Here is a 27152-nt window from a genome sequence, read left to right on the forward strand (position 1 = left end):
AACCATCAGAGCTATGTGTTTTCTGGTGGTCGTGACCCACAGATTAGGAACGACTGCTTTAAAGAAATGTTAATCGCACACATTTTTATTTTCATTTAGTTGTATTCTAATAAAACAGAAATAGTTGGTGTTTACCTGCTTTTCTGATATATTATCCATCATGTAAGTGTTCTATGTCATTAAATATAATTGTCAATGTCTTCACACTACTCGAATCTAAGTTTAATGATAGGAAGCTCAGGAAGCAATGGCAGAAAGAGGAGCCGTTTCTGTAGGGGCTTAGCATCCTGGGCTCTTGCATGAGCCCAGTTGTGTTTCTATAGCTGTCTGTCAGGGGAGAGCTATAGGTCAGTTAAGGTTAATATGTCCCGTTGTCTTGTCAGACGTGTGCTTTAGTTGTGAGCCCATGGGTAGTAGTAGAGAGCGTTGATCTACCACGCATCATTTTCTCTACTTGAATAACCGTGATAGCTGTTAACGGTTCTTAGCACGGTGAATATAAAAAATATTCCATATCCGTATGAGAGAATTTGTTTCTTTAAAAGTAAAATGAAGGTTGGAGGTTGTCATAAAAAAAAAAAGCAGCCAATAGCTGGCAATTGTTTTCTTTTAAAATCTACACCGAATTGCTGTTTCAAGAGCAGTCTCTCCTGAAGTACAGTTTGTAGATATCGGAGAAACTGACTGCTGTTCTTCATATCTGGTTTAAAGTGGTCATGCAGGAAGTGTGTTTTGCCGATTCTATAAAGGACCGCCTGACAGGATTTGGTGAGGCAAGGAAGAACAGAGAAAGCATCTGAGAATATAAAGACACAGCTGCCATTTTGGATTCTCGGGAATGCTTTCTTCTCCTGGTTCTCAACTTCAAGACACATAGCACACATCATGGTGTTACAGATAAGGTGTGTTCCACCCGGTATGTGCTTCTCCCCTCAAGAGTGAGCTTGTTTGAAAAGGCAAGGTCCTCAGTTTAAAGCTGAAAAGTGTGTGTGTGTGTGTGTGTGTGTGTGTGTGTGTGTGTGCCTGTGTGATGAGATGTGATGTGTTTCCTCTAGGGAAAAATTGAAGTTTCTTTGAACATTCTAGACTATGGATTTCCTGTCCATCAGGTATGATTAGCCATATAGACTCATGTAGTTCTCAAATTATATAGATACTAGTTTGCTCTCTGATTTATGGATACATATTACCTAAAACCAAGCTATAACTGTTGCAGCTTTTGTTACCTTTTAAAATAGTTGATTATAGGGACTGAGGATGCTCAGAAGTTAAGATAGCAGACTGCTCTTCCAACAGGACCTGAGTTCCAATCCCATCACACCAGGGTCAATGTATGGGGAAGGCTCACAATCACTTCAGGGGGTTGGATGCCCTTTTCTAGCTTCCATGGGTACCTACAGTTATATCCACAAGTCCTTACACCCACCCACATACCATATCATTTTTTTTAAATCTAAAAACATCTACAGTTCAGTTGATTAGAACTTGATGTGGTTTTTATTTTTATTTTAAAATTATTTAATCATTTTATATGAATGAATGTTCTGCCTATATGTTTGTCTGTATATTGTGTGTGTAGAGGTTGTCAGACCCCCTATAACTGTATTACAGATGTTGTTAACTACTATGTGGGTGCTGGGAATGGAACCTCTGGTCTGCTGGAAGAGCTGCCAGTACTCTTCACCATTGAGGCATCTCTCCAGCCCTCGATTTTCACTGTTTTTTTCTTTTGGAAAAGCATTTAAAGAGAGTCTGGAGCTCAGTGGGAAATGAGGGGGCCTAATGGAAACAGATCTGCTCACTCACCTCACTGGCAGGTTAGTTTGGTGTGCATGTGTAGCAGCATGGTGCATGATTGATTTGCCAAGCTCAGTGGAGGTCACCAGCAAGAATTCTATGTCGACCATGTTTCAAAGTGGCTGCATGTCGGCAGCTTTTACAGTTTCTATAGAAATGAGACGAGGACGTGTCGTGTTGAAGCTGTCGTTTGGAGCCTTTTTAAGTAAGCTAGGCGTTACAGAACCAAGTAACGTCACCAGCCTTTTAAGACTGTTCTGTATGCCTACAGCCCCTGGTTGTTTGCTCTCCATTTTGAGTGGTTTAATCTAAGTACATTAAGTCCCTGCCTTGTTCTCTCTGCAAGGAGGCAGACATCTGGGTCTGAAAATAAAAGGAGAACTCTTGTACCAAGGAGTCAGTGTTTGCACTCAAAGTAAAAGTATGCAGAGCCGTCTCATGATGGGTCTAAGTATTCCGAAGGACATTTGGCATTCAGAGATTTGGGAGATTCGTGGTTCTTAAGTTCTAAAGAATAAAAATAAAAACAATTGTTTTTGGAATCTACCAAAAAAACCCCCCAAAAAACAAAACAAACAAACAAAAAAACCCAGTTCATCAGAGTATGGTGCAAGTTTTTTTATTTTTAAATTTTTTTTTAAATTACCAAATTGTTTTGTATGGATGGATGTTTTTCCTACATGCCCGCCTGTATCTTAGGTGTGTGACTGGTGCCGAAAGGGGGTCAGATCCTTTAGAATTGCATGACAGATGGTTTTGAGCCACCATGTGCGTGCTGGGAATTGAACCCTGGGTCCTCGGCTCGTTGTGGTGGTTTGAATGAGAAATCTCTCCTGTAGCCGTGGGCATCTGAGTACTTGCTTTTCAGTTGGTCAGTGTTGGGAAGATTAGGTGGTGTGACCATGTTGAAGGAAGCACATTACTGCAATATTTGAAGATTTGTGCTTTCAGTTCCCTGCTTCTGCGGCCATGCCTGATGCTCGGAGCTTCCTCAGTGTGATGGTCATAGAAATAAATGAATGAGTGAGTGAATGAATGAATGAATGAGTGAATGAATGAGTGAGTGAATGAATGAATGAGTGAATGAATGAATGAGTGAATGAATGAATGAATGTGTGTGTGAGTGAGTGAATGAATGAGTGAATGAATGAATGAGTGAATGAATGAGTGAGTGAATGAATGAATGAGTGAGTGAATGAATGAATGAGTGAGTGAATGAGTGAGTGAATGAATGAATGAATGAGTGAGTGAATGAATGAATGAGTGAGTGAATGAATGAGTGAGTGAGTGAATGAATGAGTGAATGAGTGAGTGAGTGAATGAATGAATGAGGGAATGAATGAATGAGTGAGTGAATGAGTGAGGCAACATAAATTCTTTCTTGGACAAGTTGTTTTTGGTCTTGGCGTTCATCACAATTACAGAAGAGTAACCGTGTGGATCGGTATAACTGGGAAGGAGAAATTGAGTTAGATTGCGGGAAGAACTTCCCCCCAAAACCAGGTCTATGAAGACAGGAAAATCTTTTTTGGAAACATAAAGAAAAAAATTAGAGTGATCTGTATGAGTCATTTGTCTCCTTGGTTAGAATTAAGAGAAGTTGTGAAAAGATCTACTGTGACCACTTACAGTGTGAACTTTCTTGGGTCCCCAACAGAAAGGCATTCTTGTTCAACATGGGACAACGTCCCCTTCATCCGGGACTCCTGTGTGCATGAATTCCCTCTGACAAGAGGAAAAGATGTTATTTATGCTCCTTTAAGTCTGGCTAATGGTGAAGGAAGTGTCCATGTTTGGACAGTTGTCGTTATTACAAAATAGATTTTATTGTTCATATTTTTGTTTTTATTGTCAATTTGACATAAGCTAGAGCCACCTCGGAAGGGGGAGCTTCCACTGAAAAATTGCCTCAATCAGATTGGCCTGCATCCATGTCTGTAGTGAGAATTTTGGTTTCTTTTAAAAACATAGAAATGTTATGTGAATATAGTTTTGTTTATCTAAGCCCAGATGTGGGATATGGGGCTGCTTCAGATTGTCCTCGGCCACTGGCCATGATTTGCCTCATGCTCTAGCAGGGCCTGATTTTGCCAGCTGCAGATAGTTCTTGCAAATGTACGACTTTTAGGGTTCCGGGGACTCTTGAGAGGGTCTATAAATTCGAGAGCTGCAAGCGAGGTGCGGTGGCTGCTCCTGCCTTTGCTGCTGCCACTGTCACCATGGACCCTCAACCCCCACCCCGTCATTGCTACTGCCCTTCCTGCTGCAGGTTGCCATGCTGTTACTCTTGCTGTTTGCTGACAGCAAAGATCAAAATTTCCCCAAGGAATTCAATGCTCTCAATCAGCAGGAGTAGTCTAACAATATCAAAGCCCACCCCCTTTCCTCTCTAGCCTTCTTTCTTTCCACCTAATGTTGGGGGGTTGGGAGGCATTGGGGTGGACAAAGGTGGTAGGAATAGGAACCCACAATGTAGCCAGAAGTCCAGTTACGCCTGTCTAGGAGAGGCCATCTTGGTTGATGATTGATGTGGGAGGGCCATGCCACTGTGGGTAGTACCACCTGTAACCCGGTGGGCCTGGGCTGTAACTAGCTAAACATGAGTCAGAGAATGAGCCAGTCAGCAGCATTCCCGCATGGTTTCTGCCTGGGTGCCTGGCTTGTCTCCATGATGGATTGTGACAAGGAAGTATAGCTCAAACAAACCCTTTCCTCCTTAAGTTGCTTTTGGTTATGATGTTTGTTACAGCAGCAGAAAGCAAACTAAAGCACATGTTAATGCTTTTAATAGCTTCGATTCCCCCACTGCAAATAACTCTCCTTTTGTTTCAGTTCTGACTCCCAAGATGTTGTGTGATTTCTCTGCTCTGTCCTGGATGGATTCCCTCAAAAGTTTGCCAAGAGCTTTCATATACTCCTGCAAGTGTCTCTGTGCCAGCAGGAACCCCAGCCTCAAAGTGTGGCTTGGAGGATTGTCACCATGCATACTCTCCTAACATTAGAATGGCGCCCCCTCATTGATCCCCTAACATTGTTAGCATGTGGTGCCCCTAACTGAGCAGAACGCCACACTGCTTTTTCTCAGTGCAGGAAGAAAGGCCACCGCCACCTTCCCTGACCATAGGCTGTCCTGAAGGGACACAGCTCAGTCTGGACAGCTGCATCCTGTTTGATGAGCCAGCCTGGGCTCTCCACATTCAGTATCTCCAGGTTTCTGCAGCAGCAGTGGTTGGCTGGGCCTCCTCCTGTCCCTGCCATGCTGCTGGGGTGTCCTGACCCCAGAACTCTCTCTGATAATCAGTGGCGGCCATCCTAGTATTGACCTGGCTGAATTCTCCTTGAATCTTGGCTCATCACAACCAGCCCTCCTAACCACAAACTGCTTCTCCCACTGGCAGTTTGCCAAGTACCTCTCTGCCTTCCCTGAGACAGCACTGAGAACAGCACAGAGTGCCACTTGTTGCCAAAAAGGTCTCTCATTTCTAAGATAATTACCTCTTTGTTTTATCCCAGCGTAGTAAGGAAACGGTCAGGCTAGAGGATGATTAAATCAGTATCACAATTGGTAGCTTTTTTTTTTTTTTTTTGCAGTGCCTAGACAGATTTCAGATAGACTCTTTCGCTTTACAAACTTGAAATTTGGTTTTTCTCTTAAGTCAGATGATAGCTAGATAGCCATTTCTTCTCTTTCTTCTCTTCTCTTCTCTTCTCTTCTCTTCTCTTCTCTTCTCTTCTCTTCTCTTCTCTTCTCTCTTCTCCTCTTCCCCCTCCCCTCCCCCTCCCTTCCTTCCTTTTCTCACTATATAGCTTTAGCTAGCCTCAGTGCCCTCCTGCTTCTGCCTTAATAGTGCCGACCTTGAACCTATTATTGAAGATTAACTTGTTAACACTATTTCAAGGGACTGTGCGTGATGCTGGGTGGTGATGAGCTTGCTTCCCTTTCTCAAGGCTCTGGGTTTAATCTCCAGCATGTCTACAAACCCGTGTGGATGACACACTTCTGTAATCCTACCACTTGGGAGGTGGAGACAGGATTAGAAGTACAGGGCAGCCTCGGCTATGTAGTGAATTTCAGACTAGCCTGGACTTTATAAGGCCAATAAAACATTAGAAAAGCTATAACATCAGAATTATTGGGAAGAGTAAGGAAAATAATATACTAAAGGCCTCCTTGAATTTACTCCCTATAGTGGACCTGATGGCTGATGGTCACGGTGCTAAGGAATGCTTTCTGCCACAGAGAACTGTGTGGTAGCCTGTCCTGAGCACAGCAGTGGCCAGGTGGAGAGGAAGGGTCCCCTGGGGAACCCTGGCAAGGTCATCTGATGATGGTGCTGCTGGATCACCCAGACTCGAGCATGTCCTTCAGTCCTGCTGCTTTTTGTGGCTGTCCTTTCTGCCACCCCCTCGGTGTTCAAAACCAACGGCGACGATGTGGGATAGTTGACCACAAGTGTGTGGAGTTGTTTTCCCAAGACAGACGCGTTAACATTGATACGTGAAGGTTCTTTAAAACTCACAGCCCGGTCAAGGAGAATAAAGATGAGCAAAAAAAAAATCAGGTTATAGCAGACATCTGTGGTGCGCCTCATGCCTGTCACTATATCCGGAGGGAGGCCTCCCAGTGAATCCTTCCAGGGATTTGAAGAGCATGTGAGAGCGCCAGCCTGCGTAGCTCAGTCTCTCTAAGGAACTGGGCGCAAGATGTCAGAAACTTCCTGGCTCAGCCTCCTAACAAGCTGTAGTGCCTTGGACAGATTCTCTTGGTGATATCTTAGCCTATCTTGGCTTCCTTATTTATCAAACAGAGATTATAATAGACGTCAACCTTGAAGGACAGCATGATGAAGCTGAGGTCTGATGGAGGGATGTGGCCGGCTAGGGCATGGTGATCTGTGCTGCCCTGCTCATTGTGCCGCCCTGCTCATTGTGCCACCCTGCCTGCCCTGCTCATTGTGCCGCCCTGCTCATTGTGCCGCCCTGCTCATTGTGCCGCCCTGCTCATTGTGCCGCCCTGCTCATGAAGATGCTGTCTGTGGGTAGTGCTGGCTTTGTCTTCAAGACCGTGTTCCCTGGACAGAAGGAAGTCTGTAGCTTTGGGAGCACGATTGCCCCCACAGGAAGCTGTCAGGCTGAAATGCTCACCTCTGCTGGCTCAGTATTACATTTGGATAATTTGCCAAATGAAGACTGCGAAATTCCCATCCCACGGGAATCTCGAGGCTTCCTGTGTTCAGACAAGACTTTATTTCTCAGTTCTTCCTTGTGGTATCATAGCTTGTTTCAGTGAGGTGTGTTAAGTTTATTATTTATTTAAGGGCTGATCATGTTCTGAGGGTGGGGCTGGTGGTTTTTTTTTTTTTTTTTTTTGACTTTAGAGAGGCGGGTATTTTCTTTCCCTGATAAGATACCCAAATTATAGCAAGTAGCCGATTTCTCCCAAATTATTTGGACTACTTTTGTCACCTTGAGAGAATAAAGCCCCAGTCTCTTCAGAAATCTTGTTTTTGGTGGTGGTGGTGGTGACTTTAAATACCCAGGAGCTATCTGCAGACTAACTTTAATCTTGAAATAGGAGTAAGTAACGAACGGAGATAGGCCTCAATTTGAATCCCAGCTGTGACCTAATTTGCTTCAAGTCTCACTTTCCTCATTGTAGCAGCAGGAGGAGTAGAAAATGCACGAAGTGCAGTGTGGATTGTGTGGGTCGGTACCCAGTGCTGGCCAATGAATAAATAGCTAATCTTGGCCATAGATTAGTTTGCTGAGGTCCAGGGCCAACACAAAGCACCATTGTTTGTTAAACTATTGTTTAATAATAATAATTAAGCATTATTGTTAAACTATTTTGTATTTCTGGCTTACAGTTCTGTTTATAGGTGTTTACTTTTAAATCTTGGAAAATATTTACTTTATGCATGCAAGTATTCGCTTGCATATACGTCTGTGTACCTTGCATATGCCTGGTGCCCACAGAGGAGAGAATACGGGAGTTACAGATGGTTGTGAGCCAACATGTGGGTGCGGGGAATGGAACCTGGGTCCTCTGCAAGAGCAGCAGGTGCTCTTAACCACTGAGCCATCCTTCCGGCTTCTATTTGTATTGTTTTAAAGTAAAACTTCGTGAAATCTCGACTTAGTCTTAAATTCAGTTTTCCATTATATACTCATCTGTCTCGGGCAGACAGTGTCTACACAGAGCACTGGTGTAAAATGCCTACAACCTCACTAGGAGGATGCTCAAGAAGCCTGGGGAAGAGATTGACAGGCGGGCAGTTGTCGAGGGAGGGAGGAGGGGAGGTGGAGGGCTGTACCTTGCCAGAGTCCACTGTAACTCTTCATCTGTAGGTGCTTTTGAGGCAAGACGAAGGGAAGAGTAAGCCACTGGGCTGCAATGAATGATGGACACAAAATACCGCTCACAGGGGTTACCACACTGTCTGACACGGGACCAACTTACACAAGACTTAAATGTTGGTTTGTTTAAGATTTAACAGTTTAGATTCAAAAAGAAAGATTTCTCCTTGAGATTTCCTAAATTAGTCACTTGTTTAGACTTTTACATTTCTTTTATATGAGGTCTTTAATAAAACCATGGAAAACATGCATCTCAGCTGTATAGACTGGTCCTTTTTACAATGACGTGCTTTGATTTTTTTTTTTCTCTTTCTCTGGTTTTGTTTAAAAACAAAACAAAACAAATAAGCAAGAAAACACCTAAATCTTTTATCCACAGATATTTAAAACCTGACAGGGAAGTCTCCATTTTTAGCAACTGTGTGCTCAACAAAATTTAGCCTGTAGGGTTTCAACAGGAATGCTTAAATTTCTGTAATTGTTGGGAGTTTGTTTACATAGACTCAAAGGGGTTATGTGTGCCTTCCTTATGTGGGCAGAAGGTTGGGAACTACAGTCTTGAAGGAGTAAAATACTGGTTAAACATATTTGAGGGTCTCTTCCAGGAGATGTTTCAGATTCAAGCGGAGTGACCTGAAGATGTGTGTCAGCTTAGTCATAGAAGAATGTTTTCAAGGGGAAGGGGTCTTGTGTAGTATTATGAGATTATTTCCATTTAAGGAACTAATTGGGAACCTCTGGAACAGTCAGAAGAAACCCATAGTGAAGACCACCACATGATCAGGAGGTTGCTGTTTAAACATTCAGTTTAGAAGGAGTAGGGTGTTTATGGAATGGGAACTGTCTTACTTTCTGATAGGTAAGTTATAAAGCCGTAGGCTCTGACGAACTTCCTTTTACTTCTTGTTGGGGTTTTGGTAAGTTAAAGTGATGGCTAAGTTTGATTGTCAACATCTCAGGATTTATAATCACAACAGGAATGAATGGATGTGTCTATGAGGGATTTTCCACATTAAGTTAATTGAGGTGGGAAGACCCACAGTCTCCCATAAGTTGAGGTGTTCATTGCCCCCGTTTCCTGATTGTGGATACAATGTGACTAGCCACCTCCTGTTCTTTCAGAGGTAGCTTCCCTGCCAAGATTAGTTTTATCCCTTGGAGTGAGAGGGATGGGGGAGTGGAAAGGGGAGTGTACCTTTTAAAAGCTTTGCAGGTGAGAAGAGGTTGTTTAACCAGTATTTCCAGCAGGAGTCACCGATTTTTTGACTTTGTTCTCAAGGTTATTTTGGTGTGTTTTGTTTTAAAGTATATTCTTCAAATTTGATTATACTTGGGTTGCTATGTGATGAGCGCCCAGTGCCATGCCTTCTCTGCCTTAGATGTTCTGTGGGCCGTACTGATTTGATGAGGGCTTCTGGCAGACATGGAGCCCGTAATCAAACCTTCTGTCCTTTTCCTGGACACTCACTTTTAAAATACCTCCCAGCCACAGCTTGGTGCTGAATTCTTACTACCTGAAAGGGAGTGGAAGAGATGGGAGCCATGCTCAAGCCTGAAAAGCCATGGTGTTCCAGACTTTTTTTCCCTCGAACTGGCTGAAATGGAAAGGTAAATTGGGAACTAAGTTGCAGGCTACAGAGCCACAAGATGGCAGGAGCCTGGGTCCTAGACCATGACTTGGAGCAGTTACCCAGACATCATTTGGATGGGACTGTTAGATGCAAGCTTATTGTGATACCAACAGCATTGTGGGCTCTCTGTAACCAGCTGTAAGCCACTGTAACCAGCTGTAACCCACTGTAACCAGCTGTAACCAGATAGGATGCTGGTTGCTGATCCCACTGTCACTGAGTTCAGGGTGGTGCTACGGCTCTCTCCATTTTGTTCCTGTGTTTCGGCTCCCTTTGATCTTCTAATAGATTTGCCTTCTTCAATGCCCATCTTTATTTCCTCCTCATTCATACTTTCCCTCCTGATTAAACCCCCACATACCTTGCCACTCTGACGTCAGCCTCCATGCCTAACTCTGAGAGCTTCCTATGACTGACCCAACAGTAAGTGGCTTTTAGTCATTGGACAACATTTTTATTGTTTCAAAGACTCTTTTGAGAACCACTTTAGACTTTCAGCAAAACCGAGCAGAAGGTACCGAGCTTTCGAAATGTTCTCTCCCTCCACACATGTGTGGCTTATCCCATTATCAACCCTTCACCAGAGGGGCACATGTATAACACCCAAGGAACCACATCAACAATCACCTGAACTCCACGGTGTACATTAGGGCCATCTTTTGCTGTTGTGCATCTTCTGGGCTTGAGCTGTGCAATGACACCTATCCACCATCGCTCTACAAACCACTGTGATAGCTAATGCTCATCACTGACTGGACTAGACTTGGAATCACCGAGAAGACACCTGTGACGTGTCCCTGTGAATGCATTTCCAGAGAGGCTTAACTGAAGAAGGAAGGCCTTTAGTGCTGATGGTGCTGTCCCATGGTTGAGTACGAAGGAGAAAGGGAGAGGAGTGCCAGCATACGTCTCTCTCTGCTTCATGCCTTCGAGTGTGATGTGACCAGCTGTTTCAAGCTTCTGCTTTCACAACTTTCCTACCACAATACACTCTACTCCCAGACAATGAGCCCAAATCAACCCTTCCTTACTGAAGTTGGTTTTAGTTTGAAATTTGGGAATAGCAACAAACAAAATAATTAATACATTGACCTGCTGATTCACAATTTCCCTGCTCACTATACACTGGAAGTCACTAATCTTTCCCCACTTCCAAAGTTTTGGAGCTTTTCCAGAATGCTATATACATTTGAAGCATACAGATATAGGATTAAGACTGGCACAGAGGGTTCTCATGACAACCATTGCTCTTCTTGTAGCGCTAAGCAACTTCGGATAACAAATGCATTATCTTTGCATTGAAGTTGAACATTTTTCATATTTGATATTGAAGCCACATCTAATGACTCTTTATATCTGGTTTACTTTAGTAATGTCTGTACAGCAGGGACCCTGACGATGTGTGGGTGTCTTCAGAGGCACCTGTCCTGGAATGGTTTGGTTTGTAAGCATTTTCGGGTTGTATATGCCTCTCCATTGTTTGTAGTTGACATTAAGAAAATTTGAATCATGTTTCAACTCCGTTAGCCAGAGCTGGAGTGAGAGGACACTCAAAGCTATTCCCATGTTTAAGTTAAAATGCTGACCCAGACTTCCATTTAATCACTGGATGCTGTAAGTCGTTCCTCATAACCCACTGGAGGGAGGGGTTACTCTGTCCACTCATCTATCTCCCTTTAAAGACAGCAGGGAGAGCCCCATGTTCTAGGCCCACCCAAGCACCAGATCACTTCAGCCACTTCCTGCTTGGCTCTAGAAAGTGCTGCTGTCTGTCCTGGTGGCTGCTGGAACAGCTGCTATGATCCTGGAGAAGGGAGTATCACCGGAGGTGACAGTGCTCCGTAATGGTGCCTACTCAGATCTTGCCTGGACTGACACACTGACTTCCCCAGGTTTAAACTTCCCCACCTATGGTTTATTTTCAACAAAACAACCAGAATGATCTTTTCAGCACCAGATCTTGTTAATTTCTTGCCCAAATTGCACTCACCGGTCAAGTGCTTCGGATGGCCTCTGCTTGTCCGGGAACCCTATCTCCTACCCCTCAGAGTGTGTTAGCAAGCTTCCTGATGGTTCTCACACACCTCAACTCTTGTTGCTTCAGGGCTTTTGGGCTTCCTGGCCTTTCTCCCTCATATGCTCTTGGATACTCACGTGGCTCTGTGCCTTACTTTCTCTAGGTCTCCGTTGAAATAACACTGCTGTAGAGCCTCTTCCCTACTATCTGAAGCCTCTCTCTCCTTACCCATCCCTCCCTCCCTCAGCTCTGGAACACTTCTCAGATGCACAATTATTTATTTATCGACTGTGCCTCCCCACTAGAAACGTTTGATGAGGGCAGGCAGGCCTTAGCTAAAATCCCTGGCATATTCTCCGTGTGTACCTTGAATATGAATGGGTGTTTGCGAGACCCTTGAGCCATTCACTTACCTGCAGTGTCTCCACAGTTCACTGAGGACATGGGAGGATTGTGCTTAACAGGATTAACTGCACTCTCTGGCCTTTCTCTTTTAGCTCTCCGTGTCTGTGGCTACAGCTGTTACTCTCACACTGCCGCGCCTTGTGCTGAAGTACAGAGAAAGGGTGGGCCCTAATTTACTTTGGCCAGATGACACCTCTGGAGATGCCAAGGTGTGGCATCTCTGTAGCAGGTCTGTTTCTTTCTGGCTTAGAGCCCCAAACAGTTGACCTGAGGAGAGAGAAAGAGAGGGAGGGAGAAAGGAGGGGGTGGGGAGATCAAGAGTGCCACAGGGAAAAGGAGAATGCACCAGACAAGGGGCAGAAGTCGAGACTCAAAGCAGCTCTAAATGGCCAAGCCAGGCTCACCCTGCCCGAGCTGGTTGGAGGATAAGACAAGCTGTGCAGGTGGGGCCCAGCTCTTCAGCAGGGCCTCTTCCCCTGACTGAGGTCCAGCACATGGAAAGACAGACTTAGCAATGTGAAGATGTGTGACTAGTTGGGCAGGAGGCCTTTGGAAAAGTACCGTCACTTGTTACTATCAGGAGGAGATACATTGCGAAGTGCATCCCTCCTTTGCCCCCCAGTTCCTGATGGGTTGGTGCCCAAGCAGAGGCCCATTTTCTCTCTGCTATCCTCCCTCTTCCTTCTTCCCACCTCCAAACTGCCATCCCTGGCGGACTCGTTCCAAATGAGATTTGTTCTGTAATTTCCGAATCCGAATCCACGCTCCCGTTGCTGAGAATAGCCAAATTCTTTTCTTTTTTTTTTCTTTTCTTTTTTTCGGAGCTGGGGACCAAACCCAGGGCCTTGTGCTTGCTAGGCAAGCACTCTACCACTGAGCTAAATCCCCAACCCCAGAATAGCCAAATTCTTCATCCTGCCTGGTACTGCTTGGTAGGGCCTTCAGTGCTCCCAGGAATAGCCTGTTCCATGGTGTGAGTAGTATACATGGCGCCTGCGTGCTGAGGGCAGAAGAGGGTTGTTCTGGCTCAGCTGCTTCTCGAGAGGGGCAAAAAGCACAGGTCCTTACTGTTATACCTCTCGGGAGGGTCTTTCAGTCGAGCACATTCGTCTGCCCCTGCGGGAACACTTGACGGTTGTGGCATTATTCTTCGCCCAGGGCAGATCGGTTTACGAGGACTTTAGACTCTTTGTGTTCTGTGTCTTGGTTTAGGCTTGGCGTGTATGAAGTTGTCAGCTAACCCACCCTGAACATCTGGCAGCATAAACCCACAGTCCGCAAATGTTAAATAATTACAAGTATGTGGTTGCTTGTCCGTGTGGGTCGAAAGTGACTCCAAAGTGTGCAGCCTCGTAGCGTGGTAACTGTGCTGTGTGTTAGCGATCAAGCCGTTTACGCCAATTATAAAAAGGGTAGGGGGAAACATTAGACTGTTGGTGACTTTTGTCCTTGATAGAATGTTTCCCTCCATCAGGAAGCAGAGGGTCTGGGCTTAGAGCCAGAGAGACCTTAAAGACCCAAAAGAGATTATATGGACATTTTTATAGGTGAAATATTTTCCCCAGAGCATTGTCGGGAACTTCAAAATAAGAAGCTCGAAAGAATTTACAGTTATGATTTTAGTCTTTCAGTTTAAATTCATTACGCGTGTCAACCCAGCTGAGCCTGGCAGTTTGGAGCCTCTCCAGGATCTTAAAATCTGGTTAATAAAATCCACTAAAAGCAAATGGCAGTCCTTTAAGATTTAATTCTAAAGAAAAGGATTTAGAAGTGCACATCCAGGATGAAGTTTGAATGGTGTGTTCGTAAATTCCCAATATCCTTCCATTAGAACCATGGGGTTCTGTTGACTTCAGTTTGAAAATCTCCAGTCTACTGAGCATAACTGAGTTAAGCATGAGACCAAAAGCATGGGAGGAATAGATTGTAATGAAACGTGCTCAGTGTTTCACAGGAAGGCAATTCATTGTAATTCTGCAGCAGATGGTATGGGCTCTTGGCTCTCGGGACTGGGTATGGTTTAGTGCCATTGTCTTGTGGTGCACGGATAAGTCAAACAGAAAAATAACAATAGTCACAAACATGCCCTGTCTCTGCTAGCGTTCATTCCCCTACTCTGTTCATCTCTGGTCCACACAATACTCTCACAGAGCTGAACTCTATCCCAATCCTTTCCCTCCATTGTTCTGGGTTCTCCCCATGGGCCTGCAGAACACATCGGATCCCTGTCAGTGTGGCAGACCCTCAGATATTTGCCGTGTGACTGTTTACCCACCAGTCTGCTCCTCTCTGACAAAACAGCCCAAGTTCCTCCAATTGTTTTCCTGTGACAACATGCCTTCTGCCTCCCTTTGGCACCTTTGTCACTTTCCTCTAAACACATGGCCGGCTTCATCTGTTTTTATACTGAAACAGTCCGTGGACTAGGTGTGTCTGGCAAGCTGGACTGTACTCTTTCTAGAGGAATTACTAGGTTTCTCCAGTTCTGGACAGGGCAGAATTGACATCTTGTTTCTCTCAAGACTGACTCATGATAAAACATTACTGACCAAATCCTCATCCTGTGATACCTGTGTCCAGTTGTTAAACAGCATTAATATCATTGATTATTATGAGACCAAGGGAATAGTAAAAGAATACAGAGATATGGTGGTCTGTCTCCCTCCTTCCCTCCCTCCCTCCCTCCCTCCCTCCCTCTCTCTCTCTCTCTCTCTTCCTTCCTTCCTTCCTTTCTTCCTTCCTTTCTGACTCTCTGTGTATCTCAACCTGGCTTTGAGGTCACTGTACAACACAGGCTAGCCTTAAATTCACAGCAATTCTCCTGCCTCAGCCTCCTGAGCGTTGGGGTTACAAGTATGGGCTGCTAAGTCCATCTGGGAGTGGGGATTGTAATTTCTGTTTTCTCACAGCCAACCCAGCGTGTTTCCCACTCCCATCTGCTGTGGGAGTCAGGTGTTTGTGTTCAGCATCTACGGGTCTTGTGCTATTGTGTAATCTTTAAGTTAGTAATGTGGAAATTCACCGAATTGAGGTGCTTTGAAAAGCTTGCTTCTGAAGGCTGGAGATGTGATGGAACGTTTATCTAGTATTCGTGAGGCCTGGGGTTAGATCCGCAGCTCCACAGGGGGAGAAATTCAGGGCAGGGTCCACTCTGGTCTTACAGGGAACATCTACTTTGAGTTAGTCTTTACTTTTACTGTTAGAGAAACAAAGGTCACTTCAATTATGGAATGGCCAATCAGTCCATTAACAATGAAAGTCGTAATGACCTTTTGGTGTGTGTGTTCATTCTTTTTTTTTTTTTAAACATTTATTTATTATGTATACATCATACAGCTTTCTGTCTGCATGTATGCACCTGCAGGCCAAAAGAGGGCACCAGACCTGATTACAGATGGTTGTGAGCCACCATGTGGTTGCTGGGAATTGAACTCAGAACCTCTGGAAGAGCAGACAGTGCTCTTAACCACTGAGCCTTCTCTCCAGCCCATGTGTGTTCATTCTTTTTGATGTGCTGAGTTCAGTGTACAAGTTAGGATAATGGATTACTTCCTGAATATTAACACATACCTGTAATTTATGGTTATTATTTTCATTGATAAATTATCACTTTTTAAGTTTCAGTTTCATTTTAAATAATATTTCCGTTGTGTGTGGAACTTTAGGTGGTCTCCTGAAGCATGTTGTTTCACCGTGGGGTACCGTCTGTCACTTCGGTCCTCATCGTTCTATCCAGCTCTGATGTCCCGAAGAAGAACCCTTCAGTTCATCCCTCTCCCAGCCCCTACCTACTCAATGTTGGCTTATTGCTGTCCATTTCCTCCTGTCTGGAGCTGGAAACCATTCCTACCTCAAAGGCAACCACTGTAACTGTGTTTTGTAAGTCCTTTGACCTATAAGTAAATCAGCCTTCCTTTAAAAATAAAGATACTCTCATAATCTCATTCCATCTTAGTCAATCTGTGTTGACATGAATTTTGTTATTTGGCTAAGCTTAAACAAGCCTGATATTTTACACTGCAAAGAATGAGATGCCTTTAAACGTGCTTTAGTTCAGTGGCTCTAAACGTGCTTGGATCATAATGTACTTGTGCTGCCTTCTAAGGGTCTCTGACTAATTATCCTTACATAAACGCCCCTGTCACGTGTACCTTCAGGGAGATAAAGGAATGCCAGCCCCACCCTCGGATTTCAGAATGAGAAGCTTCGTGTTTAGAGTCTAAAATAAATGTTGAGTGGAATGTACCTATGGATTTTAAGACTAGAAACCCCTTAGCAAGGGGTTTAGGTGGAAAACTACATGCATGTTACTAAGCGATTGGGTATTTGCTGATAAAGAGAAAGGGATGCTGGGGCCAGGCAAGGCAAGGTTCCAACTGGATGCTAGACTGATCGTTTCAGTGTTCTCCTTTAGAAATGAGTGAGGATCATGGCAGTAGCACACAGCTATTCCTGTAGAATAAAATGAGAAAATACATAAGGGAACACTTTCTAATTGGGGTGTGTGTGTGTGTGTGTGTGTGCTCGTGCATGCGCGCGTGTAGGTGTGCATCATAAGGTGTCATCCCACAGGATGTCATTAACCTTGCATTTTGGAGTGGGCTATCTCACTGGCTTTGAGCTTTCCAAGTAGGCAAGGCTGACTGGACAGTGAGCTTCGGAGATCCATCTCCCAGATGGAGCTTCAGAAATTTACCTTCCTGCATTGGGGTTGCAAGTGAGCGCCATTTTGCTTGGCTTTTTTTTTTTTTTTAATGTGGTATCTGGGGATGAAACTCAGACCCTTGTGGTTGTACACAGGCTGCCCTCCCAGTGCCCATGTTTTAAGGAAACACTTTAAGTTACACACAGAAGTTTGAAGTGAAATACTGTTGGCTCTCATCATCTTCTTAGTCACATGAAGACAAATGTGCGTGCTGAATTGTGAGGAGGAGAACCAGGTTGGAGGCAGAACGGAAATCGAGAGACACCATGTCGTGTTTCTGACTCTGGTGTCCTGAGCTAGTAGGCATTAGACTCACTGGTTATGTGTGGTGTGTCTTAACTTCCTTATGACATGGCTGGGTTATCCTGGGGTTTCACTGTTTAACTTTTCAAAGATTCAGGGGGGAGGCTTGTAAGAAATTATTATGATAACGATATTTTAAATATAAAAAAAAGAAAGTTTGGTAGTTCCCTTCACGATATTAGTAACAAAATAACGGATTTTATGATATGTGTTAGTAAGCTTTCATGATTACACACGATGTATCCGTTTCCATCGGCCTGCCTTGTGTTCTTGTTCCTAAGCCCTCTCACACAGAGGCTGTGCATATTTGAATGTTTGGGAATACAGTAGACCATGTTTTAATCATCGTATAAAAGGTTGGCAATTACCATCAAAAAGCCCTACCATGTTTTGCATTTCAATTTTGCCCTTTCTTATAAAAGCCGGCGCTCATAAGCCTTTAAAAATCCCTGGGCCTTTGAAGCGATCGTGATGATTCAGAAAATGGATCCACACATACGGAAACAGTCTTGTGAACGACGCTGACGTGTGCTGAGTCTGCCTAACACCCACTTGTAAACTCTTCGCATAGCCCTAGGTTGCAAAGCCCCGCCACAAACAGATATACCATTCTGTTCTCATTACCTGGTTTGAAAACACGTGGCTTACTGTCCACCCGAGCCTGTTAGATGGTTTAGAAGTTAAATAGAACAAACAGGTCGCCTGGCAAATAACACTGTCTTGACGGAGTGTGACCATATGTGGGTGCCCTGCGTGATGGATGAGAAGGAAGGGGTCCTTAGTGTGAGAAAGCTCAGTAACTAGGCTAATATAGTCACCCTAGAGAGAACGGTTGAGAAAAAAAGTCCTTAGAACATGCAGGTTAGTACATGAGCCCACGAGGAAGCTGAGACCTTTCCGTCCCTGCTGATTGGAGACACACGATCCTTATTACGCAGTTTTTACATGCCCATGTGTCTGTTCCTGGTGTCTCCTTTGTGTTCTGTTCCTCAGCTACTGTCACCCTGTTCGTAAGACCCTGGTTTTATTCTTTATTTCTCTTTGGTATGGCAAGGGCTTGTCTACTCAAATATTATTCCCTCCTCAAACCTCTACTCTTATTTCTTCTTCCAAAGAAACTTTCAAGTAATTTTGTTCAATTTTCTTTGAAAGCATTCGGTTTGGGTTTTGAGTGGAATATGTTAAATTTTTTAGACTAAGGAGATAATCTCGCCTTCTCTGTCTTTTAACTGTTTCCAGAAGTTTCGAGGAATTATTTTTTTTCAGTGATCTATTTGTTTTTATTTTTTTTCCCCCTGCATCGTTTTTCTTGCCTGCGTGCATGTCTGTGTGGGGGCGTCAGATCCCCTGGAGTTACAGGCAGCTGTGAGATTCCTTGTTGGAGGTACAGGAAGTTGAACCCGGGTCCTCTGGAAGAGCAGCCAGTGCTCCTCACAGCCGAGCCGCCTCTCTAACCTCTTAATGGAGTGTTTGAGAATTTTGCTAGTGAGGCCCAGCGAGTTGACAGAAAGGAGCTAACACATTCATCTGCAACTGTGACCCTGGCATTGATCCACCGGTTTTATTAGGACACGTTATTGTTTTCAGTTGTAAGAAAGCAAAGCCTGCAGCTCTGAGTTCAATTAAGGGCAGGCATAAGGTTTGGATGTGCGAATTCTGTGAGTGGAGTCTCTACCACATGGGAAGTCAGTGGTTTCCAAAGAACTGTGGTAGACTTCAGTGGCCAGCCTCAGCCTGGGGTTGTCACCTGCCGCTGATTATTTGCAGTCACAAGCTCAGCCCGTTCTTCCTGTAGCCCCCTTCCTCCGGGGCTCCTAAAAGGCTCAGCTCAGTTGGTTTCTTTTGAATCTCCTGCCCATCCATATTCTTACTCTTCCGTCACCAGATCCTTTCTCTGCTATCCTCTCCCACCTGTCAGCATCTACCTCAGCTCCTTCTGGTGGCTCCTGGGTCACCTTCTTTCTGAGCCACAGTCCTTGACTGTGTTTCTTGACGTCCTTGTGATTACTAAGTAGGTGGTTCCTTTCATTCTGAGTATCGTCCTCTGTGCCGGGACACTAGATCACCTCTCTCCAGTGGACCCGTAGTCTTTGCCATCGTAAAGCATGGAATAGTTCTTGGGAGGGAGGAACCATATATCCAGACAGGGGAGGGAGGTAATTGGAATGGTCCTGGCGAAGTTCTTGCCTCAGTGGTAGTTGTTCTTCACCGGGCCAAAAGAAAGCCTAATCTGACCGTTGTTTGGAGTAGACGCAGATTAGATATCTTTGAGGTCCTTGAAAATCTTTCATCTGTTTATACAATCTGCTCTGTGCTTAAGAAAGCTGCTAGCGTGTCAGGACAGGGTCTAGCTCTGGAGAACGAGCAGCCGGTTAGCAACCAGACACACGACTCGGGCAAGCTGTTCTTGGTCTTTTAGGAAATGGAAAAGCTGTCTGAGTTTCCTCTCCCAGTCCTGTCAAATGTGCACCATTGTTTTGCGTCTTTTGCTTTTCAGCTCTCCTTCCTGTGCTCTCTCTGAAGCTATTGTATGGGACATTTTCCTTGGCACGTCACTTTCTGTCGATTCCGTTCGTGCGACCCATGCAGGCTCACATGCAGAGACAGGAAAACTCACAACTGAGTACCGGGGTGTTTTTTTTTTTTTTTCCCAACACCGTGATTTATATTTATGCTAATCCATAATTTTAGATGACTTTCCGAGAGTGCGACTGCAAGCCAGTGTGAAAATAGTTTTTTATTTCAAAACATTCTTTTAGGTCAAATAACCTTAAGTCACTGGGGGGAGGAGCATTGGACTTCACTTTGCTCCTCCTTAGCCTGGCTTCTAGCATCCCAGTGTCATGTTGCTAAAGGGGACTTAAGTCAGGCTGACACTTGGGTCCTAGACACTTAGCTTGACTCTTCCTTTCTTCTTTTCCTACTCATCCCAGGGCAAGAAACTGGTGGGGTTTTTTTTGTTTGTTTTAGGCAGCTACCCAGACAGCCAGAGGCTTCTCCACTTTGAATAAGCTCTGGAAACTTCTAGCATAGATGACCCTTCTACTCCTTCCTTTCTTTTCACCTCCCTGCCACTCCCTCAGGCTGGGCGGAATGCATCCTCTCTCCCTGGAGGCCTGCTCTGGGCTGCCTTTTTGTACTCCAGGCAGGGAGGATCCTGAATCTTTGAGGCCTGCAGGATCCTGAGGTGATCTGGCAGGCTCCGTTGTCAGTTAGCCCCCCCACAAAGCCTCATGTGCTTGAGAGCGATAGCCTGCTGTCCCGTCCCTTTGAAGGAGTGTTTCTCCTCGGAGCCAGGACACTCTGTAAGGCTTTGTGTTAGCCACAAACTCTTAAGGCGAAGAAGGATGAGGCCAACCCAGACGAGAAAGAAGCCTCAGATACCACTCAGAGGATTCAGCGTCAGTGCAGTAAATGAGAACTCTTGTTTATCTGAAAATGTCTGCGATTATTTATGGTTCTTGCTTTGTGCAGTGGTCTAGCGCATGCTAGGGTCTGAGCTAAGAATAAGTATCATTTATATGCTATTATAATATACATTTACACACACACACACACACACACACACACACACACACACACACACACACGGAGGCAGCCAGCTAGTCAGATGAGCTTACCAGGACTAAGCCAAGGCAGACAAATGGAGAGGCCCCAAGATTTGGTGGCACAGGGCATGTATTCTTTTTTTTTTTTTAAAGATTTATTTATTTATTTGATGTATATGAGTACACTGTTGCTGTCTTCAGACACACCAGAAGAGGGCATCAGATCCATTACAGATGGTCAGGAGCCACCATGTGGTTGCTGGGAATTGAACTCAGGAACTCTGGAAGAGCAGTCAGTGCTCTTAACCACTGAGCCATCTCTCCAGCCAGCATGTATTCTTCCTAAGAGCATACACACACACCCCTGTGAACTCCTGACCTTGGAGAATGTTTCTTCTTTTTCCTCATGACTCTCCAATATATATATTTATTATAAAGAGTACCTTTATGGTTATAGTGGTATTTCACATACAAGATAACCTTACTATGCACATGATGTTTGGGGCATAGGAATCTAAGGTACTGAAACATCACACTAGCGTATCTAGCAAATGAAATAAATGAGTCTTTGATGGTCTGTGGTCTTCTCTGGCTATCAGAGCAGCGCAGATCAGCCCTGACTCCCATACTGGACACGTCAGGAGAGGGTTGCTAGGAAGAGGTTATGGTTGGAAGGAGGCTCTGTGACATTTGAGCTCACTCACATGCAGTGCATATGACAGCTGTCAGTGCTGTGGCACTGTGCCCTTCCCTGTGGTTTCCCAGAGCCGGAACAAGGAAGTGTACTGATGCCTAGACTTACTTGTTTTTCAGGGACAGAGGACGGTCTATGCAAAGTTCGGCAAAAACGTTTATCTTCCTGAAGATGCGGAGTTTTACTTTATTTATGATGGGTCGCATCAGAGGCACGTGGTAATCGCAGATCGTGTTGAGGATAATGTTCTCCAGTCTATCATTCCAGGTGAGGAGGCCTCTTAGGGATAGGGTGGGAGACATCTTCCCTCCAGGGATATTTGCCAAGTAGTGAGTCACAAGGAAAAAGAAGAACCATTCTCCAAGGTCAGGAGTTCATAGGGGTGTATGAACATGCGCTTAGGAAGGACTCTTGCCCTGTGCTACTGATTCTGGGGCCCCTCTCCTAGTGTCTGCCTTGGCTCAGTCCTGGTAAGCTCATCCTGGCTGCCCCAGCTCTCCTTAGGTGTAGCCAATGGAGGATGTGCCTTGGATCTCCTCCTCTGTCCCAGCCTGATGCCTGAGTTGGCTCAGGACAAGCTTAAACGACAGACCCCATCTTTAGTCAACTTCCTCATTCCTCTGTGATTGGTCTGGCAGCCCCAGGGACTCATAGAGAAGAGAAAGACAAAAACCAAATGCCTGGCAGTGGTGACCCACATGTTTAATCCCCACACTTAGTAGGTAGAGGTAGGCAGATCTCGGAATTAGAGGTCAGCCTGGTCTGCAGCCAGGGACACGTAGAGAAACCTTGTCTCAAAAACTGAAAACTAGCCAACCAAAGAAATAAACCAACCCCTACCCCCTGCTATATTTTGTTAATGGCTGCCGTTCCTTCCCCTCTACCCTTTTACTCTGATAAATAAACTGGCGTCCTTCTACTCCCAGTCTCTACATGGAAGGACCAAACTCACTGAGCTCCTATGTGCAAAAGCAAACTTTTCTCCTTGTTTTGTGGTGGGCTCAAAGTGAGGGCCCTTGTCTTCATTTTGACAGGTTTCGTGGGGTGAGGGACGGTGTATTTCTTAACCTTAAATTTCCCTGATTATAGTTTTATAAAGGTAATCTTTGAATGTGGTAAAATGGTTAGCCTACCAGTGATAGAAGGTACTTTCTGCAATGTATAACGGATAGGTATGGTCTCATGGGTGGCATCTTTTGAGCACCTGCTTTTGAGAATCATTGTGAGGATGGCAGATGCTCTTGGTTTGTGGAATTCTGGCAGCATAGCCTTTGAGGGAAAGCTTGGAGAGTCAGGCAGACACAGACCTGTGAGCTTTTGCCAGTGGGTATAGGGATGTCGTGTCCAGAGACTCTGAGTAACTCTGCCCAGTCTAACTGTAGTATTATGGTCCCAGGGTTTTGGGTGCCATGGACACTCTTGGAAATTCTACCAAAGACAAAACTAGGTAGCTGGGCAGACATCCACTAACCTTAGCAAAATGGGAAATTGAGGCAAAGAGTATCAGGGGGACACGGAGCAGGGTGATCAGCCATGCTGTAATGTCTACAAGACACAGGAGCCATTGCTGGAGGGGCCCCCGGGGAACTCCTATTTTCTGTTGGATGTGTTAATTTATATAGACTCTAGTTAGTAATCTTCACCCTGCATCCAAAGCAGCCCCATGGAATTCGGGTGCACCTCTATCAGTCTCTGATACAGATTTAAAAACCTGCCGCCTCAGTAAATGGCTAAGAATGTACGTCCCCGTTGAAGGCAGAGCAGAAAGGGGGGCGGAGTTCCTCAGATGGTAGGCTGGCATTCGGGGACTGGGCAGACGTGAATGATGAACTAGGGCAAATGACTTTGGTTGGTGGAAAGAGACTCAGAACCCCTCAGAGCCCCTAAAGGGTCATTTAAAACTCTGGCATCACCAAAATAAGAGGACATCAGCTCATGGTTGCCCCCACCTCGGGGAGATTTAGAGATGACATCGTACTTCCTGCTTGTTCCCCAGAGAGTGCTGCCCACCCACGACCACTGTGGGACTCCTTCAGATATGGGCTGAATTGTTAATTGTCTTGTCATTCAGGTCATTGGCTTCAAGAGACGGTGATGGTATCTGTGTGCCTCTGCTCGGAAGGGTATTCCCCGGTGACCATGGGCTCTGGCTCCGTGACCTACGTGGACAACATGGCCTGCAGGCTGGCTCGTCTGCTGGTCACGCAGGCTGACCGACTCACGCCCTGTAGTCACCAGACACTGCTGACCCCGTTTGCTCTGACAGCAGAAGCGCTGCCTGCCTTGGATGAGGAACTTGTGCTGGCTATGACCCAACTGGAGCTGCCTTTGGGTTGGACAGTCCTGGGAAATTCCTCACCTGAAGGTAGGTCAGTGTCAGATGTGTGCCGGCTTTCTCAAGTTTAGAATGAGCCTTGCGGTTTACTCTCCGTTTCTCTGGGTAGACTTTTCTTCCCAGCTTTTAGCTGAGCCCTTAGCTCCAGTGTGGCTGGCTTCTCTGAAGTACTCAGTCATTTATCTCTCAGTTGGCTGGTGCTTCTGTTCCCAGGAAGTCTGAGGAGGCATTAAAAGGCTTTGCTCCCAGTTGGGGGGACAACTTCTTTATGTCTGATTCTTGAGCTTGTGGCTTCAGACTGTGGCTCTAATCCCCTTGCTAGTTTCTTGCCACGGAAAGGGAACAGTGCTGCCATTATCCCGATAGGAAACAAGGCAGAAAAAGAGCTCTGTGGAATACTTGGAAGAGACGCAGTGTGAAAGGAAGGTGACAGCCGAGCTGACTTCTGAACAATGTAAGAGTCAGGTGGGGGAGAGGAGACGGCTCCGTGCAAAGCGCTTGCTGAACAAGCTTCAACACCTACCTTTGCTCTCCAGCACCCACATAAAACAGTGGTCATTTGTACCCCTAGCACTGGGAAGAGTCAGGAAGATCTCTGGGGCTCCCTGGCAAGCCAGGCTAGCCAAACTGGTGAGTTCTAGCTCCAACAAGAGACATTGTTTTAAAGAAAAACAATGGGAAACAACATTCTGGCTTCCACGTGGACACACAACGCCTCAATGTATACCTGCACACACATACACACACACACACACACACACACACACCACTGTATATACATACCATGGTGCACACACACACACTAATGTAGACCTGCACACACACACACACACACACACACACACACACACACACACCACTGTATACATACCATGGTGCACACAACACATGAATGTAGACCTGCACACACACACACACACACACACACACATCACTGTATATACATACCATTGTGCATACAACACACAATGTAGACACACACACACACACACACACACACACACACACACACACACCACTGTATATACATACCATGGTGCACACAACACATGAATGTAGACCTGCACACACACACACACACACACACACACATCACTGTATATACATACCATTGTGCATACAACACACGAATAGACCTGCACACACACACACACACACACACACACACACACACCACTGTATATACATACCATGGTGCACACAACACATGAATGTAGACCTGCACACACACACACACACACACACACACATCACTGTATATACATACCATTGTGCATACAACACACGAATGTAGACCTGCACACACACACACACACACACACACACACCACCGTATATACATACCATGGTGCACACAACACATGAATGTAGACCTGCACACACACACACACACACACACACACACACACCATTGTGCATACAACACACCTAATGTAGACCTGCACACACACACACACACACACACACACACACACACCACTGTATATACATACCATGGTGCACACACATGAATGTAGACCTGCACACACACACACACACACACACACACACATCACTGTATATACATACATTGTATACAACACACTAATGTAGACCTGCACACACACACACACACACACACACACACACACACACACACACCACTGTATATACATACCATGGTGCACACAACACACGAATGTAGACCTGCACACACACACACACACACACACACACATCACTGTATATACATACCATTGCATACAACACACCTAAACAGACCTGCACACACACACACACACACACACACACACACCACTGTATATACACCATGGTGCACACAACACATGAATGTAGACCTGCACACACACACACACACACACACACACACATACACACACACCACTGTATATACATACCATGGTGCACACAACACACGAATGTAGACCTACACACACACACACACACACACACACACACACACACTTCCCACACATATACATTGCACACACACATGTATACACACACACTACTGTGCACACACCTACACACACAGCACACAAATGTATACCTGCACACACACACACACACACACACACACACACACACTACATGAATCAGCATGCACACATATACAACATCCATACTTTCTTTCTTCTTGCCTTCCTTCCCCACCCCCACTGATCTGTTTTCTCCTCATGTTGTCCCCTTCCAGTCTCTTGACCTTTACCAGTAGAATCATGCCATGAGGAACAGGCTTAGGGTTGGGCCTGTGGGAATTTGTATTGTATTCCTGGTGGGGACATCAATCATAAGCACAATCCGGTTTCCTTCCCCGCAATTGTGTTTTAAATTTACTTGTTTTAACTGATAGAAACATTTTTATTTTTTTACTATTTTCTCAGCGCCGTGCAGTGTTTGGATGTGTGTGTACATTGTATAATGTTTAAATCTGGTTAGTTATACTTATCTTAAATATTCAGCATTTCTTTATGTTTAAGAGGTTTAAGACACTTCCTTGTAGGCATTGCACAGTTGCTGTCACACAAGGAACCCTTGCTCCATCTAACTATAGCCTAACAGCTGTTGATCAGTGCTCACCCTAATCATCATCGTCATCCCTAGCCTCTGGGGAACTAGCATTTGATTCTGTTTGTATGACGTAATACTTTTTGAGAGTCCATGGGTAGGTTAGATCACGTGGCACTGGCTTGTCTGTGTCCGGCTCAGTTTCTATAATGCAGTGATCTCCACTTCTGTCTGCTGCAGGTGACTGGGTTTCATTTTTTATGGGTGAGTAGTATTCCATGTTGTGTATCTTACTCCTCATTCCTGTTTTTTTTTTTCCTTTTTTTTCTTTTTACCCACTCATTCCTGGTTGTATATTTTATAGCCATTGTGATGGGATGTGCCTTGAATGCAAGAATGCAGATGCTTCTGTAGATGTCTGATTGTCTTTCCTTTGTGTATCCGTGTAGATCATGTGGTTGTTCTATTTAGCAATTTTAAAGAACCCTAAAGACTAGTCAGCAATTATCCATTTTAGTAGCTGTCAAAAACTATTTACAAACTTCCTGTTCATCTTTTAGAATTGTTGTCTACTTTTAATGACTTCTTTAGGTATAAGTGTTGTCTTACTAGACGAGTAATAGGAGTAATAGTTAACTTTGATAACAGCTTTGTTGTGTAAAAAGTCTGACCTAAGGTCTACCCTGAAACATTACTGTATTCCTTTGCAATTTGTAATAAACAACTCACCTTTTGCTTTTTACTTTGATGGTTACCAGGGAGAAACACGGTATGAAGCACTGCTTCCCTTAGAAAAGTAAGGTTTCCCATGATGATGAGATCTAGCCCAGGTTGCCGCTGAGGACCCTGTCT

At 44.9% G+C, this 27152-nt stretch overlaps 1 protein-coding gene across 1 annotated transcript in view; it reads left to right on the forward strand.

The window, feature by feature from the left end:
- Window positions 1-27152, forward strand: part of Arhgef28 (Rho guanine nucleotide exchange factor 28) — a 295945-nt gene that overhangs the window by 96718 nt on the left and 172075 nt on the right. Inside the window, exons 3-4 of the mRNA XM_032898997.1 lie at window positions 21577-21724; window positions 23529-23822. Coding sequence (XP_032754888.1) covers window positions 21577-21724; window positions 23529-23822 — 442 coding nt within the window. The remainder of the gene's footprint in view (window positions 1-21576; window positions 21725-23528; window positions 23823-27152) is intronic.

This window comes from Rattus rattus, chromosome 3 (genome assembly GCF_011064425.1).
Source record: "Rattus rattus isolate New Zealand chromosome 3, Rrattus_CSIRO_v1, whole genome shotgun sequence".
Taxonomy (NCBI): Eukaryota; Metazoa; Chordata; class Mammalia; order Rodentia; family Muridae; genus Rattus; species Rattus rattus.